Source organism: Borostomias antarcticus (genome assembly GCF_949987555.1).
Source record: "Borostomias antarcticus genome assembly, chromosome: 22".
NCBI classification, from domain to species: domain Eukaryota; kingdom Metazoa; phylum Chordata; class Actinopteri; order Stomiiformes; family Stomiidae; genus Borostomias; species Borostomias antarcticus.
In genome coordinates this window covers 2,349,908-2,373,417 of record NC_140255.1, presented here as the reverse complement: position 1 = coordinate 2,373,417, position 23,510 = coordinate 2,349,908, and the positions used below count along the sequence as shown (strand labels likewise).

At 44.8% G+C, this 23,510-nt stretch overlaps 2 protein-coding genes across 2 annotated transcripts; both read left to right on the top strand.

Annotated features, from left to right (window-relative positions):
- Positions 1 to 5,115: 5,115 nt before the first annotated feature.
- LOC311324101 (WD40 repeat-containing protein SMU1) lies at positions 5,116 to 11,112 on the top strand. Its single transcript, XM_084456495.1, has 12 exons — positions 5,116 to 5,210; positions 7,101 to 7,311; positions 7,482 to 7,634; positions 8,070 to 8,180; positions 8,646 to 8,774; positions 8,922 to 9,041; positions 9,239 to 9,355; positions 9,450 to 9,577; positions 9,682 to 9,808; positions 9,965 to 10,132; positions 10,344 to 10,496; positions 10,628 to 11,112. The coding sequence occupies exons 1-12, from the start codon at positions 5,185 to 5,187 to the stop codon at positions 10,724 to 10,726; spliced, it is 1,542 nt and encodes a 513-aa protein (XP_084312621.1). The 5' UTR covers positions 5,116 to 5,184; the 3' UTR covers positions 10,727 to 11,112.
- cpxm1b (carboxypeptidase X (M14 family), member 1b) lies at positions 11,078 to 22,488 on the top strand (the record flags this gene model as incomplete). The annotated part of the gene is made up of 14 exons (XM_084456561.1): positions 11,078 to 11,087; positions 11,713 to 11,907; positions 15,358 to 15,467; positions 15,632 to 15,771; positions 15,858 to 15,942; positions 16,433 to 16,586; positions 17,442 to 17,527; positions 18,067 to 18,190; positions 19,949 to 20,145; positions 20,410 to 20,589; positions 20,993 to 21,287; positions 21,500 to 21,639; positions 21,797 to 21,899; positions 22,184 to 22,488. 14 exons carry the CDS (start codon positions 11,078 to 11,080, stop codon positions 22,486 to 22,488), a joined length of 2,124 nt encoding a protein of 707 aa, XP_084312687.1.
- Between the last annotated feature and the right edge of the window lie 1,022 nt (positions 22,489 to 23,510).

The following is a 23,510-nucleotide window of genomic DNA, read 5'->3' as shown; positions in this document are numbered from 1 at the left end:
TTATTATTGCATGCACACTGTACTGGATCAGATAAAAAGGTAACATACACATATATCTACAACATGTTCCTGTTGATTGACAATAGCTATGACAAATGGGATATTTAATCATGTAGGCTATGATCTTGTACAGTTTAGCAGTAAATAAAATTATTTCATTCAACTTCAATTTAAAGGTAACCTATTACAAGTTAATATAGTATTGGCCAATATTCGCCTTGTTGACTGACCATGTAGAGCAAGCATAGGAGCTCCTGTGCAGAGTGGAGACAGAGTGGGCCAAGGTTGGCCTTCTTTTGTAATGCCAAGAAAACCGAGGTAATTACCTACAATATCCTCCCTCTATCCATCCACCGCTAACAACAACCGGAGGCATTGTTCAGAGGGAAGTCAATGACTTCAAATACCTGGGCTCATGGTTCCACTTGTCCGAGCAAGACCTTAAAGTGAGGAAGGCCCTTGCGTGAAAGGCCCTGAACAGCTTGGCCAGTGTGTGGAATTCCAACCTCTCCCGACGAATCAAACTTAGCTTCTTCTATGCGACGGTAGAGTCCATTCTCCTATGACTGTGAATGCTAAACCCTGAAGCCCATCCTGCAGAAGTCCCTAGATGGTTGCTACACCAGAACTGCATTTAGTACTTAACATCAACAGGAGCGAGCATGCTACCAACAAGCATCTGTATGGGGGGTCACCAAGGGTGAATGAGAAAATAACAGCCAGGAGAATGAGGATGGCAGGTCACTGCCAGAGACACCAGGAGCTGCCAGCCCTCAAACTGCTGCTGTGGGAGCCAACATACAGGCATCAATCACGAGGGGATCCCACACTAACATACGTGGACGTACTCAAGAAAGATGCGGAAAGTACAGGTGAGCGAGCCAGATGTATGGAAGATGGTGAGGATCCTGGAAGCGCCGATGGAAGGCTTGTTCAAGGATGACCTAGAGAGAGACTGCCATCATGTCACCAGGCTCACTTCACCAGGCTTTCCAACCATGCCTTAGACCAACCTTAGACCAGATTTAAAATGCAAAGCAAATGGCTACAGACTAGTTCAAACAAATGCAAATGCAGCAGGATATTTCTGAATGCTTAGTTAAATTTTTTTTGTCAGATGGGGGTTGGTATAATTGTAAAGAGTGCTGCTATGACATCAGAACAGGAAGCAAATCTCAATGGCTTTTTGAATCACATGTCTTCTAAATTTGGCTGCCCACAAAAAAACTGTCTTCTTATTTGCCAGTTTGTGTGTTAGTAGGCCCATCAGAGACCCAAATGTATGTGCACAAGTACTGAAAACGTTTTCATAATAGTGGAGCTTTAAGACAGTGATGCAGACATTTGATACTATGACTTTGTTTCTAGGCCACATAATAGTCTCACATTGCAGCCTATGCCAATGATGCCAATTATATTTACAGTGACAGCAAAACATCCTATTAGAGGCTTCAAAGCACCATGAACCCAAAACATCCTACCCAAAAATCAACCCACATTTTGAATTGACAGTCATACCCACTGTTAGAGATATATTGTGCATTCGCAGCCAATTTCCTAAAAAGCAGGAAAAATACCAAACTTTGTACAGCAGATGTCATATCTAGTTAAATGCGAGTGGTGGCCTGAGCCAAGGAGACAGTACAATGAATAGATAGCATTAACACTATTCAAAACATCTATTGGTGTCAGCACTTTTGGGTTTTGGGTTCATATAGATACAATGTGAGACAGCCCTAGGAGCTTTTCCACTGAAGAGCGGTGATTATAGCCTCCAGTTAGAGCATGAAGAGGGACGCCCCTCTGTTGGGCTGCCAGACCAGACCAGACCGGACCGGACCGGACCAGACCAGACCAGACCAGACCAGACCAGACCAGACTAGACCACACCAGACCAGACCAGACCAGACCAGACCAGACCAGACCACCCAGACCAGACCAGACCAGACCAGACCAGACTAGACTAGACTAGACTAGACTAGACTAGACTAGACCAGACCAGACCAGACCAGACCAGACCAGACCAGACCAGACTAGACCAGACCAGACCAGACCAGACCAGACTAGACTAGACTAGACCAGACCAGACCAGACCAGACCAGGACCAGACCAGACCAGACCAGACACAGACCAGACCAGACCAGGCCGGACCGGTCCGGACCGGACCGGACCGGACCGGACCAGACCAGACCAGACCAGACCAGACCAGACCTGACCTGACCAGACCAGACCAGACCAGACCAGACCACCCAGACCAGACCAGACCAGACAAGGCCAGACCAGACCAGACCAGACCAGACCAGACCAGACCAGACCAGACCAGACCAGACCAGACCAGGACCAGACCAGACCAGAACAGACCAGACCACCCAGACCAGACCAGACCCAGACCAGGACCAGACCAGACCAGACCAGAACAGACCAGACCACCCAGACCAGACCAGACCAGACAAGACCAGACCAGACCAGACCAGACCAGACCAGACCAGACCACCCAGACCAGACCAGACCCAGACCCAGACCAGACCAGACCAGACCAGACCAGACCAGACCAGACCAGACCCAGACCAGACCAGACCAGACCAGACCAGACCAGGCCAGACCAGACCAGACCAGACCGGACCGGACCGGACCGGACCGGACCAGACCAGACCAGACCAGACCAGACCAGACCAGACCAGGCCAGACCAGACCAGACCAGACCAGACCAGACCAGACTAGACAAGGCCAGACCAGACCAGACCAGACCAGACCAGACCACCCAGACCAGACCAGACCAGACAAGGCCAGACCAGACCAGACCAGACCAGACCAGACCAGACCAGACCAGACCAGACCAGACCAGACCAGACCAGACCAGACCAGACAGGGAAACACATCCTGTTCATCTGTCCCTATGTTGATGCATTGCCTCACTGCAGGCACAATCCTCTCTCTTTTCACCCAAGCGTTTTTATCACCTTGATGTTTCATTATTCACTGTGCCCCAATGCCAGTTGTTACGTAAAGACCAAATTGTGAGTCTTTGTTTGCTTTTGTACTGTATATAGGCGCTCCAGAATTTTGAATAGTTTCCTGGTGTAGAATTCTGTTTTCGTGTCTCTGACTGACAAATCCATAAGGGCTTATCAATGAATCCCCTGGCCTTTCAATTCTGGTTGAAAATGATTCAGCTGTCAATAGGAATGGCCTAAGATCCAAGTAGAGTCGCCTAGGGGCAGATCCATCAAGGTCTATTGGCACGGTGATTCCATTCCCACCCACCCCTGCTCCAGGCTCGAGGGCTGACTGCACACACAGCAGCCATTAGCTGGGAGAGAAATGAATGAATGGCCTTTTGTGTTTCTGCATAGCATCTGGGTACACTAGAGCAAGCCCTGAGAATGGCACGAAACCATTTACATTTACAACACACAGGGTGGGGTTTGAAGGCATTATCATTGTCCATTTTGTGAGTAGGAAAGCTTCAGATGTTATGCCAAATATCACATGGAAAACTGTGATATTGTGTTGGTCAGATGGTGAATGGCTGTAGCCTACACCCACAACTCACAAGGGCAAGAAAATGATTCTCATTTGTTGATTAACATGTCAGTTCACAAATTCACATTTTTAAGATGTTCACAAATTCACATTTTTATGAAAATTAATTCAAATGAGTGAGGAAAATTGTTCCTTTTCATAGTTCATGTTTATCAGTTTATTATTGTTACTATTATTATTGTAGCCTATTGCACACAACAAGAACACCAAAAACATGTTCTCATCTGCAGGCAAAATCAAGCAAGAACTACAGTTTGCCTAATTCATTAGAATTGTGGATGTTGTTTAGAAGGGTATTATGTCGCTAGGGTCCCATTAATGGAACTGGAGCTCCCTAGACAGGACACACACATTTACTTTTTACCAACACTTGCACACCCTAGACATGTTTGCACAATGTAGGCATGCATGCTAAGGAACATACAGCTATACTCTTGTACATTTGTATTTCTGTAGTGTATAATATTATTGTACATTTGTTTTCTAGTCTGTGTTACTTTGTTGTCTTTTGACACTGTAACAGTGCAATTTCCCCCTGGGGATCAATAAAGCATGACTACTACTACTAGCCTACTGCTACTGGTGTTGCACTGAGCACCATAACCTTGAAAGACCTTCATTAGTAACACTGTGTGAAAACTGAGTGAAAACTGTCCACCTCCACAAAGCCGTGCAGCTATCGCCCCCTGTTGATCATATTATGTAAAAGCAATCATAGTTCTGTAACTTTCCAATTAGTAAAGTAGGCTATTATTGCATAGCATTATCGCATGTTTTCATATCCTTATTTCTCAACTTTGAGTATAAAACAGCCACAGACATAGCCTATGTGTTTTGAAGAGGCCAGTGTAATTTTGTATAGAGAATTAATAGGCTATTTTGGACTGGATTGTGTTCTGTAGAAAACGTACAATATTAACTTAATGCATAGGCTATTTGTTTGAGTGGTTACCGGGTGATTTATTGTTCTAAAATAATTAATTAACCTTTGACTCCAGAATGGGCGTAGAATAGGGGGACGCTGGGGACATGTCCCCATCAATATTATTCAGAGACTGCTGAATTGTCCCCAGCAATAATTTGGTACGGTACATAAACGCTTAACAGATCTCAGATCAGAACTAGCCCAATATCGCTAATAGGATTGGTTTGTTTCTCACCTGCGTGAGAGGCTGGCTGAATGCCTATCTAGTTGAATTTGGTTCAGAGCCTCCGTCAACAGTTCTGTGCACATAAATAGGAAAATAGGGAAAATCCCCGCGTCTTGTATTGATTCAGTATTGAAAGTGCATTTTATTATTATTATTATATATTATTTATATTATTATTTATTATTTTTCAATAGCCCACGGGACAATCACGTATTAACGGCAACGACTTGCATTGCAAACGTGGCAAGATTTGAGCCATAAACGAGGCTCACTCACCCACTGAATTGCATAAAGTTAGTAAACAAAACAGACATGTAATGTTTAGGTCAATTAGTTTTTATTTACCCCATCAATTAGTATGCAGTTGAGCATCCATTCCTAAAAGTCGCGACTTTTATTTCGAAATGTGTTGTGACTCCGCCCCCTTGAGCCTTGTTCGCTTGTGCGCTTCCGTCACTTTACTCCTCGTTCACTCTTTTCTTTTTTAAACATGTCTCTGGAGGTGGAATCGGCAGAGTAAGTACCATAGGCGATTGCATTTTTTCCCATATATGTGAATTGTAGTGTAATGTATGTGATTATTATGGTTCATATCCATGTTTATTCCATCTTTGCTCTGACTGAGGCCTACCTCATCCTGGAGCGTGAGCCATGCTAGCTTGCTAGCTAACGTTAGCTTACTGACTAGCTAGAGAGCTAACTGGGTTGGGATCTGATACAAAGCTAGCTAGCACTAGTAAGTTAACCTGTAAGCTAGCTTGGCCGGGTAACGTTAGCTGGAGCTAACAACATATCCACTATGTTTGCATAGCAGTAGCTTTAACTTTAGTTAGCATCAGCTGGCTAACGTTAGTAGTCTCACATGTTTGCAGAACTAATCACATTAGCTAAGGAATAATCGAATAAAACAAAGCTGTTAGCTGAAAGCTGTTAGTTAATGTTATAGCTTACTAAGAAGATAACGTTTAAAACCCCTTAATCGATATTAGGTTGTAACTAGCTAGTGCTAACAATGCTAACGTACGTTAATATGTTGTACAATACGTATGTACAATATTATATGTATGGGGGCTGTACCTAGGGTTTGAGAAAGGGTCTGGGGAGGTTGGGATGAGGGTATAGGAATGAGGGTATAGAGGGATGAGGGTATAGGGATGAGGGTATAGGAATGAGGGTATAGAGGGATGAGGGTATAGGAATGAGGGTATAGAGGGATGAGGGTATAGGGATGAGGGTATAGGAATGAGGGTATAGAGGGATGAGGGTATAGGAATGAGGGTATAGGGATGTGGGTATAGGGATGTGGGTATAGGGATGTGGGTATAGGGATGAGGGTATTGGGATGAGGGTATAGGAATGAGGGTATAGGGATGAGGGTATAGGGATGTGGGTATAGGGATGAGGGTATAGGGATGAGGGTATAGGGATGAGGGTATAGGGATGAGGGTATAGGGATGTGGGTATAGGGATGAGGGTATAGGGATGAGGGTATAGGGATGAGGGTATAGGGATGTGGGTATAGGGATGTGGGTATAGGGATGAGGGTATAGGGATGAGGGTATAGGGATGAGGGTATAGAGGGATGTGGGTATAGGGATGTGGGTATAGGGATGTGGGTATAGGGATGAGGGTATTGGGATGAGGGTATAGGAATGAGGGTATAGGGATGAGGGTATAGGGATGAGGGTATAGGGATGAGGGTATAGGGATGTGGGTATAGGGATGAGGGTATAGGGATGAGGGTATAGGGATGAGGGTATAGGGATGTGGGTATAGGGATGAGGGTATAGGGATGAGGGTATAGAGGGATGTGGGTATAGGGATGTGGGTATAGGGATGAGGGTATAGGGATGAGGGTATAGGGATGAGGGTATAGGAATGAGGGTATAGGAATGAGGGTATAGGGATGTGGGTATAGGGATGTGGGTATAGGGATGTGGGTATAGGGATGAGGGTATAGAGGGATGAGGGTAGAGGGATGTGGGTATAGGGATGTGGGTATAGAGGGATGAGGGTAGAGGGATGTGGGTATAGGGATGTGGGTATAGAGGGATGAGGGTATAGGAATGAGGGTATAGGGATGAGGGTATAGGGATGAGGGTATAGGGATGAGGGTATAGGGATGTGGGTATAGGAATGAGGGAAATCTTTGCTACATAACTTTTTTGTATTCCTTCTACAGCATGTATGTAACTTTCCCACTGTGTACTATTTGCCCCACTATTTTAAGACTATATTTATTTGCCCAGGGACTGCGGGTGGAAATTAGCTGTCTAGCTATAACCTTGTACAGTGCATCTCTCCCTATACTATAGGGCAAATGTCTACTGTACCTTGTCCCTGTCTTAAAAATAAATAAAATCAATCAATCAAACAAAATATTCAACATACCCATTTCTCTCCCAGTGTCATTCGTCTGATAATGCAGTACCTGAAAGAGAACAATCTACACCGGACTTTAGCCACTCTTCAGGAGGAAACCACGGTTTCTTTGAACACCGTGGACAGTATTGAGAGTTTTGTGGCGGACATCAACAGTGGCCATTGGGACACCGTGCTCCAGGCCATCCAGTCACTCAAGCTCCCAGACAAGACCTTGATAGATCTCTATGAACAGGTTTGTTGTGTGTATCCGTCTGGCCTTTTTCATTCATACCATCTTTGTCTGTTTTGTGGTTATTTTTAATCTTGGGATTGAATCTGCACTTTGATTGCAATGTCAATTTGTCCCGTATACACATGTAGTCTTCATGGCCCAGTTCCTAACAGCTGTCTGTGTTTCTCTAGGTGGTGTTGGAGCTTATTGAACTGAGAGAGCTGGGTGCTGCCAGGTCATTGCTCAGGCAAACAGACCCCATGATCATGCTGAAGCAGACCCAGCCAGAGAGGTACATTCACCTGGAGAACCTGCTGGCACGCTCCTACTTTGACCCCAGAGAGGTGAGTCATCTCCAGGGAGCGGGGGATGGAGTTGTCTTTTCGTCTGTATTATGCTCAGTAAATTATGTAGAATATCGCAATATGTATTTTAACGTATCGCAGTGTATCTTGATGCATATCGTGGCCCGTTTATCGTGATCTGTACCGTATCGTGAGGTCCTTGCCGATACCCAGCCCCACCCTACTATACATACAAACACATAACATGCATCACACGGTTACAGCACAAATGTAGTTTCTGTTCTCGTTTTGTTTAACTATGCGTACGCTTCCACCACGCGTCTCCTGCGTTCCTTTGGAGCGTCGGCTGCGGCTTGCAGGTCCTCAGAAATTAACTCGCAAAATACGAAACGGCGAGTGTAGCGCAGGCTTTAGTGTGACTGCTCAGTGCACCTCGTGTTCTCAGTGTCCCTTCTGTTCTCCGTCTGTGTCCAGGCCTATCCAGATGGCAGCAGTAAAGAGAAGCGTCGCGTGGCCATCGCCCAGGCGCTGGCGGGGGAGGTCAGCGTGGTGCCGCCCTCTCGTCTCATGGCTCTGCTGGGACAGGTGGGCATCATGACAGCTGGGCATAACTATGCTATCCTGCAGAAACGAATTTCAATATCATCGGAACCAGATGTCCTGAGATGCTGATCGCCTCTGACAAGCTACTCACTTTTTCGCTAGTCTGGGGTCCTGTCCTAGTCTGGGGTCCTGTCCTAGTCTGGGGTCCTGTCCTAGTCTGGGGTCCTGTCCTAGTCTGGGGTCCTGTCCTAGTCTGGGGTCCTGTCCTAGTCTGGGGTCCTGTCCTAGTCTGGGGTCCTGTCCTAGTCTGGGGTCCTGTCCTAGTCTGGGGTCCTGTCCCGAATGTTATCAGTTGACTCCATAATTCAGTCCGTGGAATGGTGGATAATAATGATATTGGGTGGAACGGTTTGAAGGATGGCTTGCCATTGCCTGGCTATCGTTGATGAACCTGTAGTGAAACAGTGCTCGGTCTCCTACCGTTTGATTTCTCCTCGTCTCTCCCAGTCCCTGAAGTGGCAGCAGCACCAGGGACTCCTCCCTCCTGGGATGACCATCGACTTGTTCAGGGGCAAGGCTGCTGTGAAGGACGTGGAGGAGGAGCGCTTCCCCACACAGCTCACCAGACATATTAAGGTAAGCCACGTTGGCTCACTGCAGTAGTTTGTGTATGCGGGTGTCTTTGATGGTGGCTCGTGGTTGAGTTAATTCAACGGGATAAGCTTGGGGATATGAAGTGTGGATGGCATTGAACTTTATGATACCGCACCCCCTCCCCCTCAGTTTGGACAGAAGTCCCACGTGGAGTGTTCCCGCTTCTCGCCTGACGGTCAGTACCTGGTCACGGGATCAGTGGATGGTTTCATCGAGGTCTGGAACTTCACCACTGGCAAAATCAGAAAGGTTTGGATTTCAATAAGAAAGACTGGAGTTCAATTCGTAGAAATAAAGCACAGTGGAGGATTGGCCAAATCTTTACTTTTGACCGGATTCCATTGTGTTAGAAAAAGCATTATTACAATATCACTGCACTGCTGCGGTTATATTTATTTAATAAGTGTACATTTGTTTCTATCACCATGCTTCCATGTCTGTGACAGGATCTCAAGTATCAGGCGCAGGATAACTTCATGATGATGGATGACGCAGTACTCTGCATGTGCTTCAGCAGGGACACGGAAATGCTCGCTACAGGCGCCCAAGATGGCAAGATCAAGGCATGTACCTTATAAACCGGTAGTAATGGCCATTTCTCCCATGTTGTGTCAGCATGGCGTGAGATCTGATGTCCCTCCTTGTGTCTGCTGACAGGTTTGGAAGATCCAGAGTGGCCAGTGCCTCAGGCGGTTTGAGCGCGCCCACAGCAAAGGTGTCACCTGCCTCAGCTTCTGTAAGGACAGCAGTCAGCTGCTCAGTGCCTCTTTCGACCAGACCATCAGGTGACCTGGCCAATCAATCTCTCTCTCTCTCTCTCATTTCTCACACACGCCCCATGTCACGTTTCTCTGCAGAAATAAGCAAGGAAGTGTTGTCTTTTCTGCAGGGTCCACGGACTGAAGTCTGGGAAGTCGCTGAAGGAGTTCCGCGGCCACTCTTCTTTCGTCAACGAAGCCACGTTCACGCCCGACGGACACCACATCGTCAGCGCCTCCTCTGACGGCACAGTGAAGGTAGAGGATCACCAAAACGCCTTCTACTATTTAAAAAGGGTGGACGTTTGTAATTATATCACTCACCACCTATTCTCATTAGTGTTTTGGGTTTTTTTTGGCAGGGGGGGGGGGGGTTGGTCAGTGTGTAACCTGTGCTTAAATCTTCTCTATTAGGTTTGGAACATGAAGACCACAGAGTGTACCAGCACGTTCAAGTCCCTGGGGACCTCCGCCGGTACCGACATCACCGTCAACAACGTCATCCTGCTCCCCAAGAACCCCGAGCACTTTGTGGTTTGCAACCGCTCCAACACCGTGGTCATCATGAACATGCAGGGCCAGGTCAGGACCCTCAGGCCTCACATCCCCTTGCAACCGTGCTGATCAGTATACCAATGTTTTGTCATTTACAAAAGAAATGTAACCGTAAACATGAGTGTATATGTTACATTATTGCCCACTCGTCATTATCAGCGAGTCCCTTGGGTCCTCAGCATGTGCTGCGTCTGTGTGGGTGTACAGATGTGTGACCTTGCTTCTCCTGTCTGTTCAGATTGTGAGGAGCTTCAGCTCTGGTAAGAGGGAGGGAGGTGACTTTGTGTGCTGTACCCTGTCCCCCCGCGGAGAGTGGATCTACTGTGTGGGGGAGGACTTTGTGCTCTACTGCTTCAGCACGGTCACCGGCAAGCTGGAGAGAACCCTGACGGTATGTCCGGCCCCCTCACACACAAAACACAACCCACACTGTTGTCAACCAGTAGGAAACCCTTGTGTGTTTGTCGGATCGTATTTTTTATAGTATCGGTGTCTGATTACTGCGTCCGTTTCCGTCCCCAGGTCCATGAGAAGGACGTGATCGGGATCGCCCACCACCCTCATCAGAATCTGATAGCCACGTACAGTGAAGACGGCCTACTCAAACTCTGGAAGCCCTGAGCGGCGCCTCGGCTGTTCATACTGTTCCTTCCATGCCGTACTGCTCTGCATCCCCAACACAACATTCTGTCTGTCATGGCCGAAGCCACCACATGTTGGGGAGGATGCATAAGCATATGACATTTGTTTTTTTTATCCAAACCTTTTTGTAAATATATTTTTATGAGCATTTTTCCCCCATAAACATCTGGTTGAATACTTTGTTACCTTGTGTGTCAGTTTTGTTTATTTTGTGGCAAGAAATATAAGGGCTGTGTCTTAAAGATCCCTCATGTTGATTTTTTCTTTTCTTCCTGTATCTCCTAATATGATATTCCTGCTCGTGTGTGTGTTCCTATGCCTATGAAAAGCATGGCTTACTGTAACCTCAGTTAACCTGGACTGGATCTACACATTTCACATGTAATATTTCTCATCTGGGCCATTAAAAGAATATTTGACCAGGTGCATATTGTACAGTACTTTTAATCTCATGCTAGACAATCATTATGCTAAACACTTAAAAAAAAATTATATGGATACAAAAGGGTTTTAAATTACACTACTTTAAACATGACAATGTTTATGATAAAGGCAGTTAGCCTATTTTATGTAATCTGAATTACAGAATTTAAAAAATGTTATTCTACAAACTCCATTGGTTTACAATCTCAGAAATACCCATGCTATGCGATACGATTTTTGTGCTGAACCACTAACCGGTCACCTTCTAAGGGGTACTGGGAGGAAATGAGTGGATGATGGTTGATTGCTTGCAGAGCAGTTGAGTGGGAGCCTTCATTGGTCTCGAATAGTTCCTTGTTTACTGGGGATGTCTAAAGGAACAGTTATGGCACGAGCCCTGCATTTCATCCTAATGTTACATTTCCATAATGAAGTATTTGGTCGCGTGTCTTCTAAAGATGGCAAAACAACAACAGTGATATCGACTACCGAATTGGTTACATTTTTGACTGAAGCTCAAAACCGCAATTCCACAACTTCAGCAACTCTGATCAACTCAACCTTCAGTAAAGCTGTTGATGCACCAACTGCGAAGTTGACGACAACCGCAAAACCCGCAGTGACCAAACCACCCAAAACCACTGTTCGGTTTGATACTGAAGATTTAAATGAAGGTATCGACAGAAAAGTTGAAAGAAGAGTTTGGTACAAAGGGGAAGAGGGACCACTGGAATTAGGTGAGCTTCACTGCACTGTTTGATCCCTCGTGTTTTGAAGAACTATACAAATACTATAACTTTTAGAAATAGGCCTATAAAATGATTGATTCTGCTTCGAAATAAATGTCTACACGTGTTCACAAACAGCTGGAAAAGCTCCCGATTTTTTATTTGGTGCATCTTCCTATTGTGGATAGACTATGGCTGTACAAAAATGCATTTGAGTGACAGCGACATCTGGACAAACGTAATATTAGACCATGCATAATTGATTGGGAATGGCCTCTGATAGTTGCGTCGGAACTGGGTCCAGGGGGTGTGTTGGGCCGTGGGTGGGTTACGGGAGACCGGGGGCTATTGTAATAATTTTTGGTTTTGATGTCATTACTCAAAAACCTCTTGAACTATTTGGATATAATTTGTATGCAGGTAAGTTGTATCTGTGTTCTACCTGTTAACAGTCAACAAATGTTTTTTACAAGCAATGCTAGAGTCACAATATTGATTGAAAATACTAGCCCTAACCAAGTCAAATGTTACATTTGCCCCCACGTCCAGGGGCGATTGTAACAGCATATGGGGGCTATTACAACTCTTTCCTACACTGCCTACACTGTAAAATGTGTCAAAAAGAATTTGGGTAACACTTTACATTAAGTGTGCATTAACTATTATGTAGGCTAACTACGATGTAACTACTATGTATACCATGTAAATACTATAGTTTAATTACACTACAAGTCTTACTTTCTGACTTACAGTAGCCTATAGTGTAGTTACACTATAGTATTTTCATAATTACTAGTAAATACTATGTAATAAATGCATTTACTACTATGTAGTTACATAGTAGTTAATGCACACTTAATGTGAAGTGTTTCCAGAATTTGTATATAAACATTTAAACTGAACACAACACTTTTCTGACTATTTAGAAAAAAAATCTATTTTGATGCCACACATGACATAAGCTAGCTAACAGCGTTACAATTGCCCCCAACTGTACCACCCATGACACAAGCTACCCTGGTAGCTACAGTAGAAACGACGGAGCTAACAAAAATATCAAATGTCAACAGACAACAGAATAGTCATCAAAACTAGACAGATTTAAATTCATAGCTATTAAAGGTTAAGACACTGAGGAAAATACTGTAGTTGAAAATATTTACTTTCATACCTCAAAAATGAATCTTGGCAGAAAAACATTGCTTAGTATGAGATATCAATTTGTCCTTTGGCAGGCAGAGAGGGATCATCACAGAGCATGTGCAGAATGAGTTTCATGGTTCTATCTCATTCATGATTGGTGTAATTTGAGATGTTACAATTGCCCCTTGTTACAATTGCCCCCGGTCTCCCCTACTCTCAAGTGGAGATGGAAACCAGCTCTGTCCCAAATATGTAGTTACATTATAAAGGACAGTCTGAATAAGACTTAAAGCTTAAGAAATATTGTGTTCATCTCAATTAATAAAATGGTTTGCCTTTTATATAGCCCAGAGGTCCACCAGGATGGCTACGGTAGTAAAGACGCCCAAAAAGGTATGGAAGAAATCGAAAGTCCCTAAGAAAGCCAAAGTCGTCCCTAAGAAACCGAAAGTCACCGTTAAGAAAGACAAAGTCGTCCCTAAGAAAGCCAAGGTTGTTATAAAGAGCAAATCCAAAGTCCGGGCGAAGCCTTCGTTGCCTGTGAAGCCAGTTGCACGTATGTATGGGGAGAGGTCCCCTGGTTATACAGCATGAGCACGGAGATCACCCATTGGTGAGAGTTCCTAATGGGTGAGGCATACTGTATAGCACTGTCATAGAAGTGTCACACCTTGTTTTTCTGATCCTGATGAGATTTTGCAGCATTTCCTTACTGTGCAGTTAACTGCACTTTCAAGTAAGAGCTCTGCAAAGCAGCTTTCAGATTGTATGGTTTTGCAGTTAATGACATTGTCACTGCTGGGGAGCATTCTAGATGTTCTGATAGCAGAGGCATTCTCCCAGGGAACATTCTAGATGTTCTGATAGCAGAGGCATTCTCCCGGGGAACATTCTAGATGCTCTGATAGCAGAGGCATTCTCCCGGGGAACATTCTAGATGTTCTGATAGCAGAGGCATTCTCCCGGGGAACATTCTAGATGTTCTGATAGCAGAGGCATTCTCCCGGGGAACATTCTAGATGTTCTGATAGCAGAGGCATTCTCCCGGGGAACATTCTAGATGTTCTGATAGCAGAGGCATTCTCCCGGGGAACATTCTAGATGTTCTGATAGCAGAGGCATTCTCCCGGGGAACATTCTAGATGTTCTGATAGCAGAGGCATTCTCCCGGGGAACACAGTTCAAATGGTTGCTACGGTGCTTCATGTGCTAAATCAGCACTCTGCACTCTGTCCTGCCACCCATCCTCCTTGGAGCCTCTCTCTCACTCTCTCTCTCACTCTCTCTCTCTCTCTCTCTCTCTCTCTCTCTCTCTCCCTCACTCTCTCTCACTCTCACTCTCCCTCTCTCTCTATCTCTCTCTCTCCCCCTCTCCCTCTCTCCATATACACTCATGTGGTTATCCATGCTTGTCTTTCCTGCTCAGTTTTGGGTTGGCTCCAATTTGGGTGCTTGTTGCTGCTTCATGGTGGAAGCCTCTGTCTCTTCAGGGAACATCTCCAGCCTCCACCTTCCGACCGACCCCGACCCGTCTCCAGGTCTGGGGGCCCCTGTTCTGAAATGAGATGAGAGAGGGAAGAGAACTGAACATGAGGGGAACAGATGGGAGGGCGCTCGTGGAGTTGGAGCTTTGCCAAGAAGGCAGTGTGTATATAAGACCCTGTATGGAGGTGACTGGAGGCGTCCCTCAGGTCCACAGGAATGAGCTAGTTTCCTTACTTTCACCAGCAGAAAATGTCTAATCAGTTTTTGTCTGCCAATAAGGTTTTCAGCAGCATTCAGGTGAAATGATAAGTAATCTAAAAGACAAGTGAGTAAAGAATCATCCAAGCATTGCCTTTATCTCTCTTTGACACCACTTCTGCAATGAGATCAGGGAGATAATTTGGCAGGATCACCAGCAGTTATATGAACAAAACACAAACAACCGCCTGAGTCACAGCGAAGTTGGTGGAGATCCCGCAGACCTCAAAGGCAAAAGGGTATTGAGGTTTTAAAGACAGGGCATTCCTAAGAACCAGAGGCTTGGCCAGAGGAGCTAGTGAACCAGGCTGAACTATTCACACAATGAGAGTCTGTCTGCTCCTTGAAGCATAGTAAAAAGCAGAGAAAGTTTGGGGACGCCCCCTACCCCTCTCTCTTGCTTCTTTTTGGAGGCTCTCGTCACCATATCTCACATGCTTTATAAAGAATTGCACTGGTGCTCAACCCTTCTAGTTAACAGGAGCTGGAATTCTAGTGGGACTCGGGGAGATTGAGTTTTATGTCTGTGTCCTTTTTGTGTTTGTGACCTTGTTAACCTTCTTCGTCTCCCAGAATGCCCTCCTCTGGGCCTGGAGTCTCTGAGGGTGAAGGACAGTCAGCTACGAGCCTCCTCCTACCAGCGCAGAGGGCTGGGCCCACACCGCGGCCGACTCAACATCCAGGTCAGCCGCTGCTCTGAGGAAAGCATGTGGAGAAAAGCGGACGCTACTCTGTAAAACAGACAAAAAAAGTATGTTTGTATGCATTTGTGTGTGTGTGTGTGTGTGTGTGTGTGTGTGTGTGTGTGTGTGTGTGTGTGTGTGTGTGTGTGTGTGTGTGTGTGTAGTCTGGCATTACCGACGGGGACATTTACGACGGAGCATGGTGTGCCCAGTATGAGGATAAGAAGCAGTGGCTGGAGATCGATGCTAAAAGAGCAACGCGGTTCACCGGGGTCATCCTCCAGGGACGCAACTCTATCTGGAGGTCAGCCACGGTCACATCCGGGGTCAATATGGAATCCCATCCTGACTTGACAGTTGTTTGAACGTTGTTCCTCTTGTTTCCGTCAGCTGGGACTGGGTTCACACCTACAAGGTGCAGTTCAGCAACGACACGCTGGTCTGGAAGCCCTGTATGAATGGAACACAAGAGGCTGTAAGTTTGCTAGGATGCTATTACAGCCGTACTTCTATATGTTTTTCCTCCATCGCGATCCACACTTTGTAATGACCAATGAGATATTAACTACTGTACTCTGACATAATTCTACCAATGATATTCCACTGCCCTTAGTTTATGAAGTCATGGGTTGAGTCATGTTGCTGGCTGCTGTTGTTGGGCTGTGTCAGTGGCCAATGATGACTCCTCTATGCCAGCAGTGCCAGCACACAGGCCAGCTTTCCCATTGAAATATAATGGTAGCTCGCACCACATAGTTACTAGTTTGTGCCATTAGGTGGATAAGTTTAACCCTGGATATTCATATAAGTGTGTGTGTGGGTAGTCAGCGTGACACTTCACAGAATTTATAGTGATGATTTGACATCATTTTTATACTAAAACTAACTAACTTACTATGCACACAAAAAGCTATTAAACATGTGCAGTTTTGTCTGATCCCATGCTGTGTGTATGTATCCTCTAGATGTTTGAGGGGAATCAGGATCCAGACACCTCAGTTCTGGCCCTCTTTAACGAGTCGTCTACAGTAGCACGCTACATCCGTATCAATCCCCAGACCTGGTATGAGAATGGTACGGTCTGTCTGAGAGCAGAGGTGCTGGGCTGCGCCCTCCCAGGTAAGGTTATCTATCCACATATTCGATTATTACTGTGCTATACTGTACATGGCAGTTCGTAGTCCATTTGGTTCTGTCTTTCTGCATCTCTGAAGCAATAACGTCACAGTTTTTTACTATAAATGTAATGTAATGTAATAAAACCAGACAACGTTTGGTGATAACAATGTAGCTTACTTTGTAGCTCAAAATGTCGTCTAAACAATTCTGGTTGTCAAATCTTACAGCGTTGTGTCGGTTTTAGAATTTGCTTATTGAATCTCCCAAATGGGCTGTATTAATGCCATCATATGTACAGTAACGGTTACAGTCATATATACATATATATACAGTAACGGTTACAGTCATGGACATTATGACTGGAATTCTCACACAATGACGCTGCATCGCCAAGCAACATTTTCAGCGAGACACTTCACAGAATTCATAGTGATGATTTGATGTCATTTTTTACAAGTAAATATGCACATAAAAAGCTGAAAATATGAAGGTAGACTCTCTATGATATGCAATTGTAGGAGAGTCAGTTACTTTTCCATTGCAGCTTAAAATATCGCTAGTACAAGGCAGAAATCAGTCTTGTTGCAGCATAGCTTGGTGTTAATACAGCCCATCTCAAGGGTTGGCGTTAATAGATGCCCCTACGCTAGTAATCTCACCAAAATGTTCAAGCGTCTACTTAAAATCTGTTTTACACCAAAAGTTTTTAGTCTGTCTAAAATCTTAACCAACACCTTTCCCAATAGTTTCACTCTTTTCCAATAGTTTCACTCTTTTCCAATAGTTTCACTCTTTTTCAATAGTTTCTCTTTTCACTCTCTGTGTTCATTCTCCGTTTCCCATCCTGTCTTGTAGATCCCAACGTCTACTCATGGCAGACGGAACAAGGCACCCAGGACAAGCTGGACTTCAGACACCGCAATTACAAGGAGATGAGGAAGGTAAAGGAATGCAAAGACTTTTTTTTTGCTATTTCAAGTCTCTCCTTCTCTACTCTGGTATGTGACTGTGAACCTGGAAGGCGCAGGGCTTTGTGGCCAGAGATCAGACTGACCTCAAGGACAAATATTATGTGATATTTTCTCTCTCGCTCTTCCTCTCCTCACCATGCTGCCACTACTACTCTGTGGGAAGCCAGTGAACACACACACACACCCACACACACACACACACACACACACACACACACACGCCACACTGTGTAAACTTCTCCAGGAGTATCATTCCATAGGGTTACAGTTCAATGTAGTACAGTATGTCCCAGTTTGTACGATAGTAATACCAGTCGCAAATCACAGTAGAAATGTAAAATGTTAGCAGTAAGATCCACTGCATGTTGCTTTATTTGATCATATTACCGTCTTGGACCTAAACAGTACAGGGCTAGAGTACGCGTCCTAACACCTGGTAATGCAACGTACACAAGAGTCCCCTTCCCCAAAGGTGTGAGATACTAACCTCACCGTTCCTCTTTCCCCAGCTGATGAAGTCAGTGACCGAGGCGTGTCCAGACATCACCCGTATCTACAGCATAGGGAAGAGCCACATGGGCCTCAAGCTCTACGTCATGGAGATCTCTGACAACCCTGGCAAGCATGAGCTAGGTGAGTGAGTACCCAGCTATATCGTACTTCCCTCCAACTGATGATGGCGGATGGCTAGACGTTGAAGCAGGTGGTCCGCTCATGAGTAATCACACCATATTCATCAGGTGAGTCATTTTATTCAATTCAATTCAATTCAATAACCTTTATTTAAACTGGAAGGACACTGAGGTTGCCCTCATTTACAGTGACGACGGGTAATGAGGCTGTAACAGTTGTACTCCGCGTCAGTGGTATGCCTGCTACTGTACAGTACTGAGTATTCTCTGTGTACACAAGGCTACTCTCAGAAGCAGTCCCTGCTCATTTGCACTGAAATGTTGTCGTTTGACCCCCTTGACCACACTCAACCCCCCCAGTCAACTCTGGCAGCCTCTAACCGCTCCCTAAAGCCAAAACACACAACAGAGGTGCAGCCAGGAATGCCATAGAGGGAGAAGTGTTCTTAGGCTGTGCACTGGAATGCAGGGAGAACTCCGATCACATGGATGGCAACACTAGGGAGTTTTGGACTGTTTAATAAGGCAATAATGTTGATGAGAATATTTTATTGAGATGTGACAAATGGTTGCCAAGGATTTGTCTGACAGCTTTGATCTTCTTTTCTCTGTCAACTTGACCCAATTTTCTTTAGTAAAACTTCAAAGTTCTCCCACAGAGAGGGTAAGGTAGTCAATGAATTATGTAGAATTCCACTGAGTCAATACTCAAATGATTTCATATTCCACTGAGTCAATACTCAAATCATTTCATATTCCACTGAGTCAATACTCAAATCATTTCATATTCCACTGAGTCAATACTCAAATCATTTCATATTCCACTGAGTCAATACTCAAATCATTTCATATTCCACTGAGTCAATACTCAAATCATTTCATATTGCCGCCACTGTTTACAGTAGGGACATATGCTGAGGGGATTGAAAGTTATTCCCTAATTTATTCCTTTCTTTCTTTCTTTCTTTCTTTCTTTCTTTCTTTCTTTCTTTCTTTCTTTCTTTCTTTCTTTCTTTCTTTCTTACTATCAAACAAGGACAAGATGGAGACAATGGATAGAGCCAAATCCATCCAAACCAAATTGGAATGGTTCAATAATGTTGTATCTGATGCTCTTTCCTTTTGGAGCTATCTAAGATTACTGGTTTAAAACACGTGTGTGCCAAACTGGAGAGGAGAGATTGGGGGGGGGGGGGCGGGGGGGGTCAGGTTAATTAGTTAAATTATAGGTCAGTTAAATGTTGATCTCTGAACTCACAGGAGCCCTTTGAGCATGGCTACAAGAACTGCTTGTGCTCCCTTTGGCTTCCAAAACATAGGCTAGCCTTCAAGTAACAAAAAAGAGCCATATAAACATGTAGAATGAATTGCTTGACTATGCGCAGGGTTGATGAGTTAACCTAGTGGAATGATCCCAGCAGTAGAGCTCAGACACATGTACACTGCATCTGCCTTTTTGTGTCGCACTTTCGTGTCATCTCTTTAAAATGTTCCCCCTGAGGATGAAGTGCTAGGGAGGAAGTGCTAGATTTCAGAACTATCTGCCACTTTAGATGAGGGCAAACCAAGCACCATGCAAGAGTACTTTGTGGCAGTGGGAGACTCAAACATGGAACCTTTGTCTTTTTAATCAAGTTTTGTGGTTATTGTTCATCCCCGGAACCTTGTTTTTCTTTGCTTTTGTGCCTGTATTTTGTATTAATGCCCACAGCAGTGTCCTTGGCCGACCTGCAATATATGTGTTTGTCGCCCTCTGCAGGCGAGCCAGAGTTCCGCTACGTGGCTGGAATGCATGGCAACGAGGTCCTGGGGAGAGAGCTGCTGCTCAACCTGATGGACTACATGTGCCAGCAGTACAAACAAGGCAACCAGCGCATCGTCCGTCTGGTGAAGGAGACTCGTATCCACCTGCTGCCCTCCATGAACCCCGACGGGTACGAAAGGGCCTTCAAAAAGGTGAGGAGCCGTCGTGTTATATTCAATGCAGCTTGGCCTGGTGTCAAATCAACTGTTGTCTGAATCAGAAAAGACACATTCAACTTGATAAATAAATAAAATAAAAAGTACAGTTTTTGATTTTTGTTCACTTGAAATTTAATTGACAACAGCCGTGAATATAACCATGTTATAACTCAGACTCAGAATCATGATTCATCATTTTAACCAAGGGGAGTAGCCTGTTTACCTGTCACCTTCTCCTCCCCCTTTCCTGTTCTTTAGGGTTCAGAGTTGGCAGGGTGGGAGCTTGGTCGCTATAGCTACCAGGGGATCGACATGAACCACAACTTTGCCGACCTGAACACAGTCATGTGGGACGCCATGGAGCTGGAGGTGGATAAATCCAAGCTAATCAACCACTACTTCCCCATTCCAGAGTTCTACACCTCAGATCAGGCGTTTGTGAGTACACGATGTTTGTATTCATACAGTATATTTTGCTTAAAGGTACCCAATGTAGTTTTTGACCACTAGTATGCGCTCTAGAGCAAATTTGAGAAGGTGGTCCCCGAAAATCGCGTACTACGTCATAGCGTCAATACGCGGAGCACATAATAGTGACGTTTCAGACATCTTTGTTGTTTTCAAAACATTAGCTAAATATCATTTTGCAAAGAAATTACAAGGTAGGAAAGACATTCAAGTGATTCAACATGTTTATTAGACTACAAGGAACCATATAATCGAGGAATTTCGAAAATAAACAAAGAATGGATTGTTTTGATTCACGTTTCGTTGGGTACCTTTAAACAGAGTCTATGTCCCTTTATCCAACATTGACTTATCTCCTTCCGTCTTGTGTCAGGTGGCCTCTGAGACTCGCGCTGTGATCAACTGGATGCAGAACATTCCGTTCGTACTGAGTGCAAACCTCCATGGGGGGGAACTGGTGGTCACCTACCCATTTGACATGACCCGCGACTGGGCTCCTCGCGAGCAAACCCCTACTCCTGACGACAGTTTCTTCCGCTGGCTAGCCACGGCCTACGCCAGCACCAACCACGTGATGTCGAACCCGGACCGCCGGCCCTGTCACAATGTAGACTTCCTTCGCCACAACAACATCATCAACGGGGCCAACTGGCACACCGTACCAGGAAGTAAGAAGGCACCTTTACGGTTTGAGAATGTGGTGTTGCCGTTTCCAGTTGCCAGGGAGATATACGGGCCGAGCACACATCTTTTAAAGAGGGTTACCATGGAGCTAACACTTAAATTCTACATTGTAGAATTGATACATCATACCGATGATGGACATTTCTGTGTAATTTATCACCTATTATCTGTGGTGTCCCTCACCTGTATTCCTCAGGTATGAATGACTTCAGCTACCTGCACACCAACTGTTTCGACGTGACAGTGGAGCTGTCTTGTGATAAGTTCCCTCACGCCAGCGAACTGCCCATGGAGTGGGAGAACAACAAGGAATCCCTGCTGGTCTATATGGAACAGGTCTGTCTGTGGGCCGGTTCTATATGGAACAGGTCTGTCTGTGGGCCGGTTCTATATGGAACAGGTCTGTCTGTGGGCCGGTTCTATCAGAAACATAGAGAAAATCACCATAACCATGTGAAAGTGCTAGTGGATGAGATTGACTTTTGTATGGCAGGTCCACAGAGGACTGAAGGGTGTGATACGAGACAAGGACACAGAGGCTGGCATAGCGGATGCCATCATCAAAGTGGATGACATTGACCATCACATTCGATCAGGTAGACCGTTACCCGTCAGATCGTATACATCTCATTTTCTATTAGTGTGTTGTAACTGTATGAGGGAAAGGACATCGGAAAATAACTACTACTTTTTACTTAGCCTTACATCATTTTCCTATCATTAATGCATCATTGTGTGTGTGACAATTTTGTTCTTCTGCATTAGTGCTTTAACATGTGATTCAGTGTAGATATATAGGCAAAAAATATGTGCAAGGTTTTCCTCACAGCATTGTTTAGTTCACACTTTCCTACTTGTCTTTGGCTCCGCCCCGCCATAGTTGCTGACGGCGATTACTGGCGCCTGCTGAACCCAGGTGACTATGAGGTGACAGTGAACGCTGAGGGCTACTACCCCTCCACACGTACCTGCCGCGTGGAGTACGAACACTACCCCACCATCTGTGACTTCCGCCTCACCAAGACCCCCAAACAGAGGCTGCGAGAGATCCTGGCTAAGAGGGACAAGATCCCCAAAGACCTGCAACTGAGACTTCGCCAACTCCGACTGCGTAAACTTAGGGCCAGCACCAAGGCCATCAACCGCACACGTGCAGACGCCTCCAGGAAGTCCAGGAGCTCATGATGCAGAGTCTGACGTTCCGTGAACCAATCACAGTGCTCTCTTTAATTGAGGGGCTGTTGTATTTCATAGCCTCTTGAGAGGCTACTTCCAGGCTCTCCTAGTCTGGAACGGTTCTGTTCATATACTGTCATCATATACTGTCATCAGTTCTGTTCATATACTGTCATTAGCCTATATAAGTTATATGACTTCTTATATTTGTGTTTGTTTGTTTGGTATACTTTTGTACATGTCAAAATGCTGGCATTTCGATGTTCTTGCAAGTCAAGATACATGTGTTAAAATCGATGCTAAATAAAAGCAGAGCCTATAAAACCATAATGCAGGTCTTGTTGAGTTTTTCAATTTTCCAGGAGAGGCTCAATAGTACATAGTGGTATGCAGCTGCATTATTCAACAGCTGGAATGTATTGCAGTTGTGATTGCCCATTGACTCGTGATGTCTTAAACCATTCCACTAGATTATATTGTCCCAATCTCTAACCTTACCAGTAGAGTTGGCAGTCAGATTCAATTCAGCTAGTTTATAACATTTCAACACACCTGACTCTTAACTAAATAGTAAAAGACACATTATAATAGAACATGGTGCAATATTTTCACGTGTTTATTGGTGCTTTGTCCATAGCATAGCATACAGTTGCATGCCTATAAAAACATACTGTACAGTTGCATGCCTTTCACAGGCCTTACGGTGTTGTGCAATATATGCTCCCTGATATTCTTATTCTCCACAGTATATGTGGAGTGAGTATCCTAGTGGTGAAATATAAAATGATTTTGTAGTGAGAGCATTATTTGATAGAGGAAATAGGCTACCCCTGAAATCTTACATAAAGATGTTATAATAGAGTATCAATTATTCTCCCAATATTCTTATATGTGGTGGTGTAGGCTAATAAATATAAAATGATTCTGTTATTTGATGGATACTGGTCTATCGTATCCTGGAATCTTACGTAAAGATGTTATCAAATTACGATCCCCATATCCACAGAAGCCTACTTACCCTTGTTTTTAAT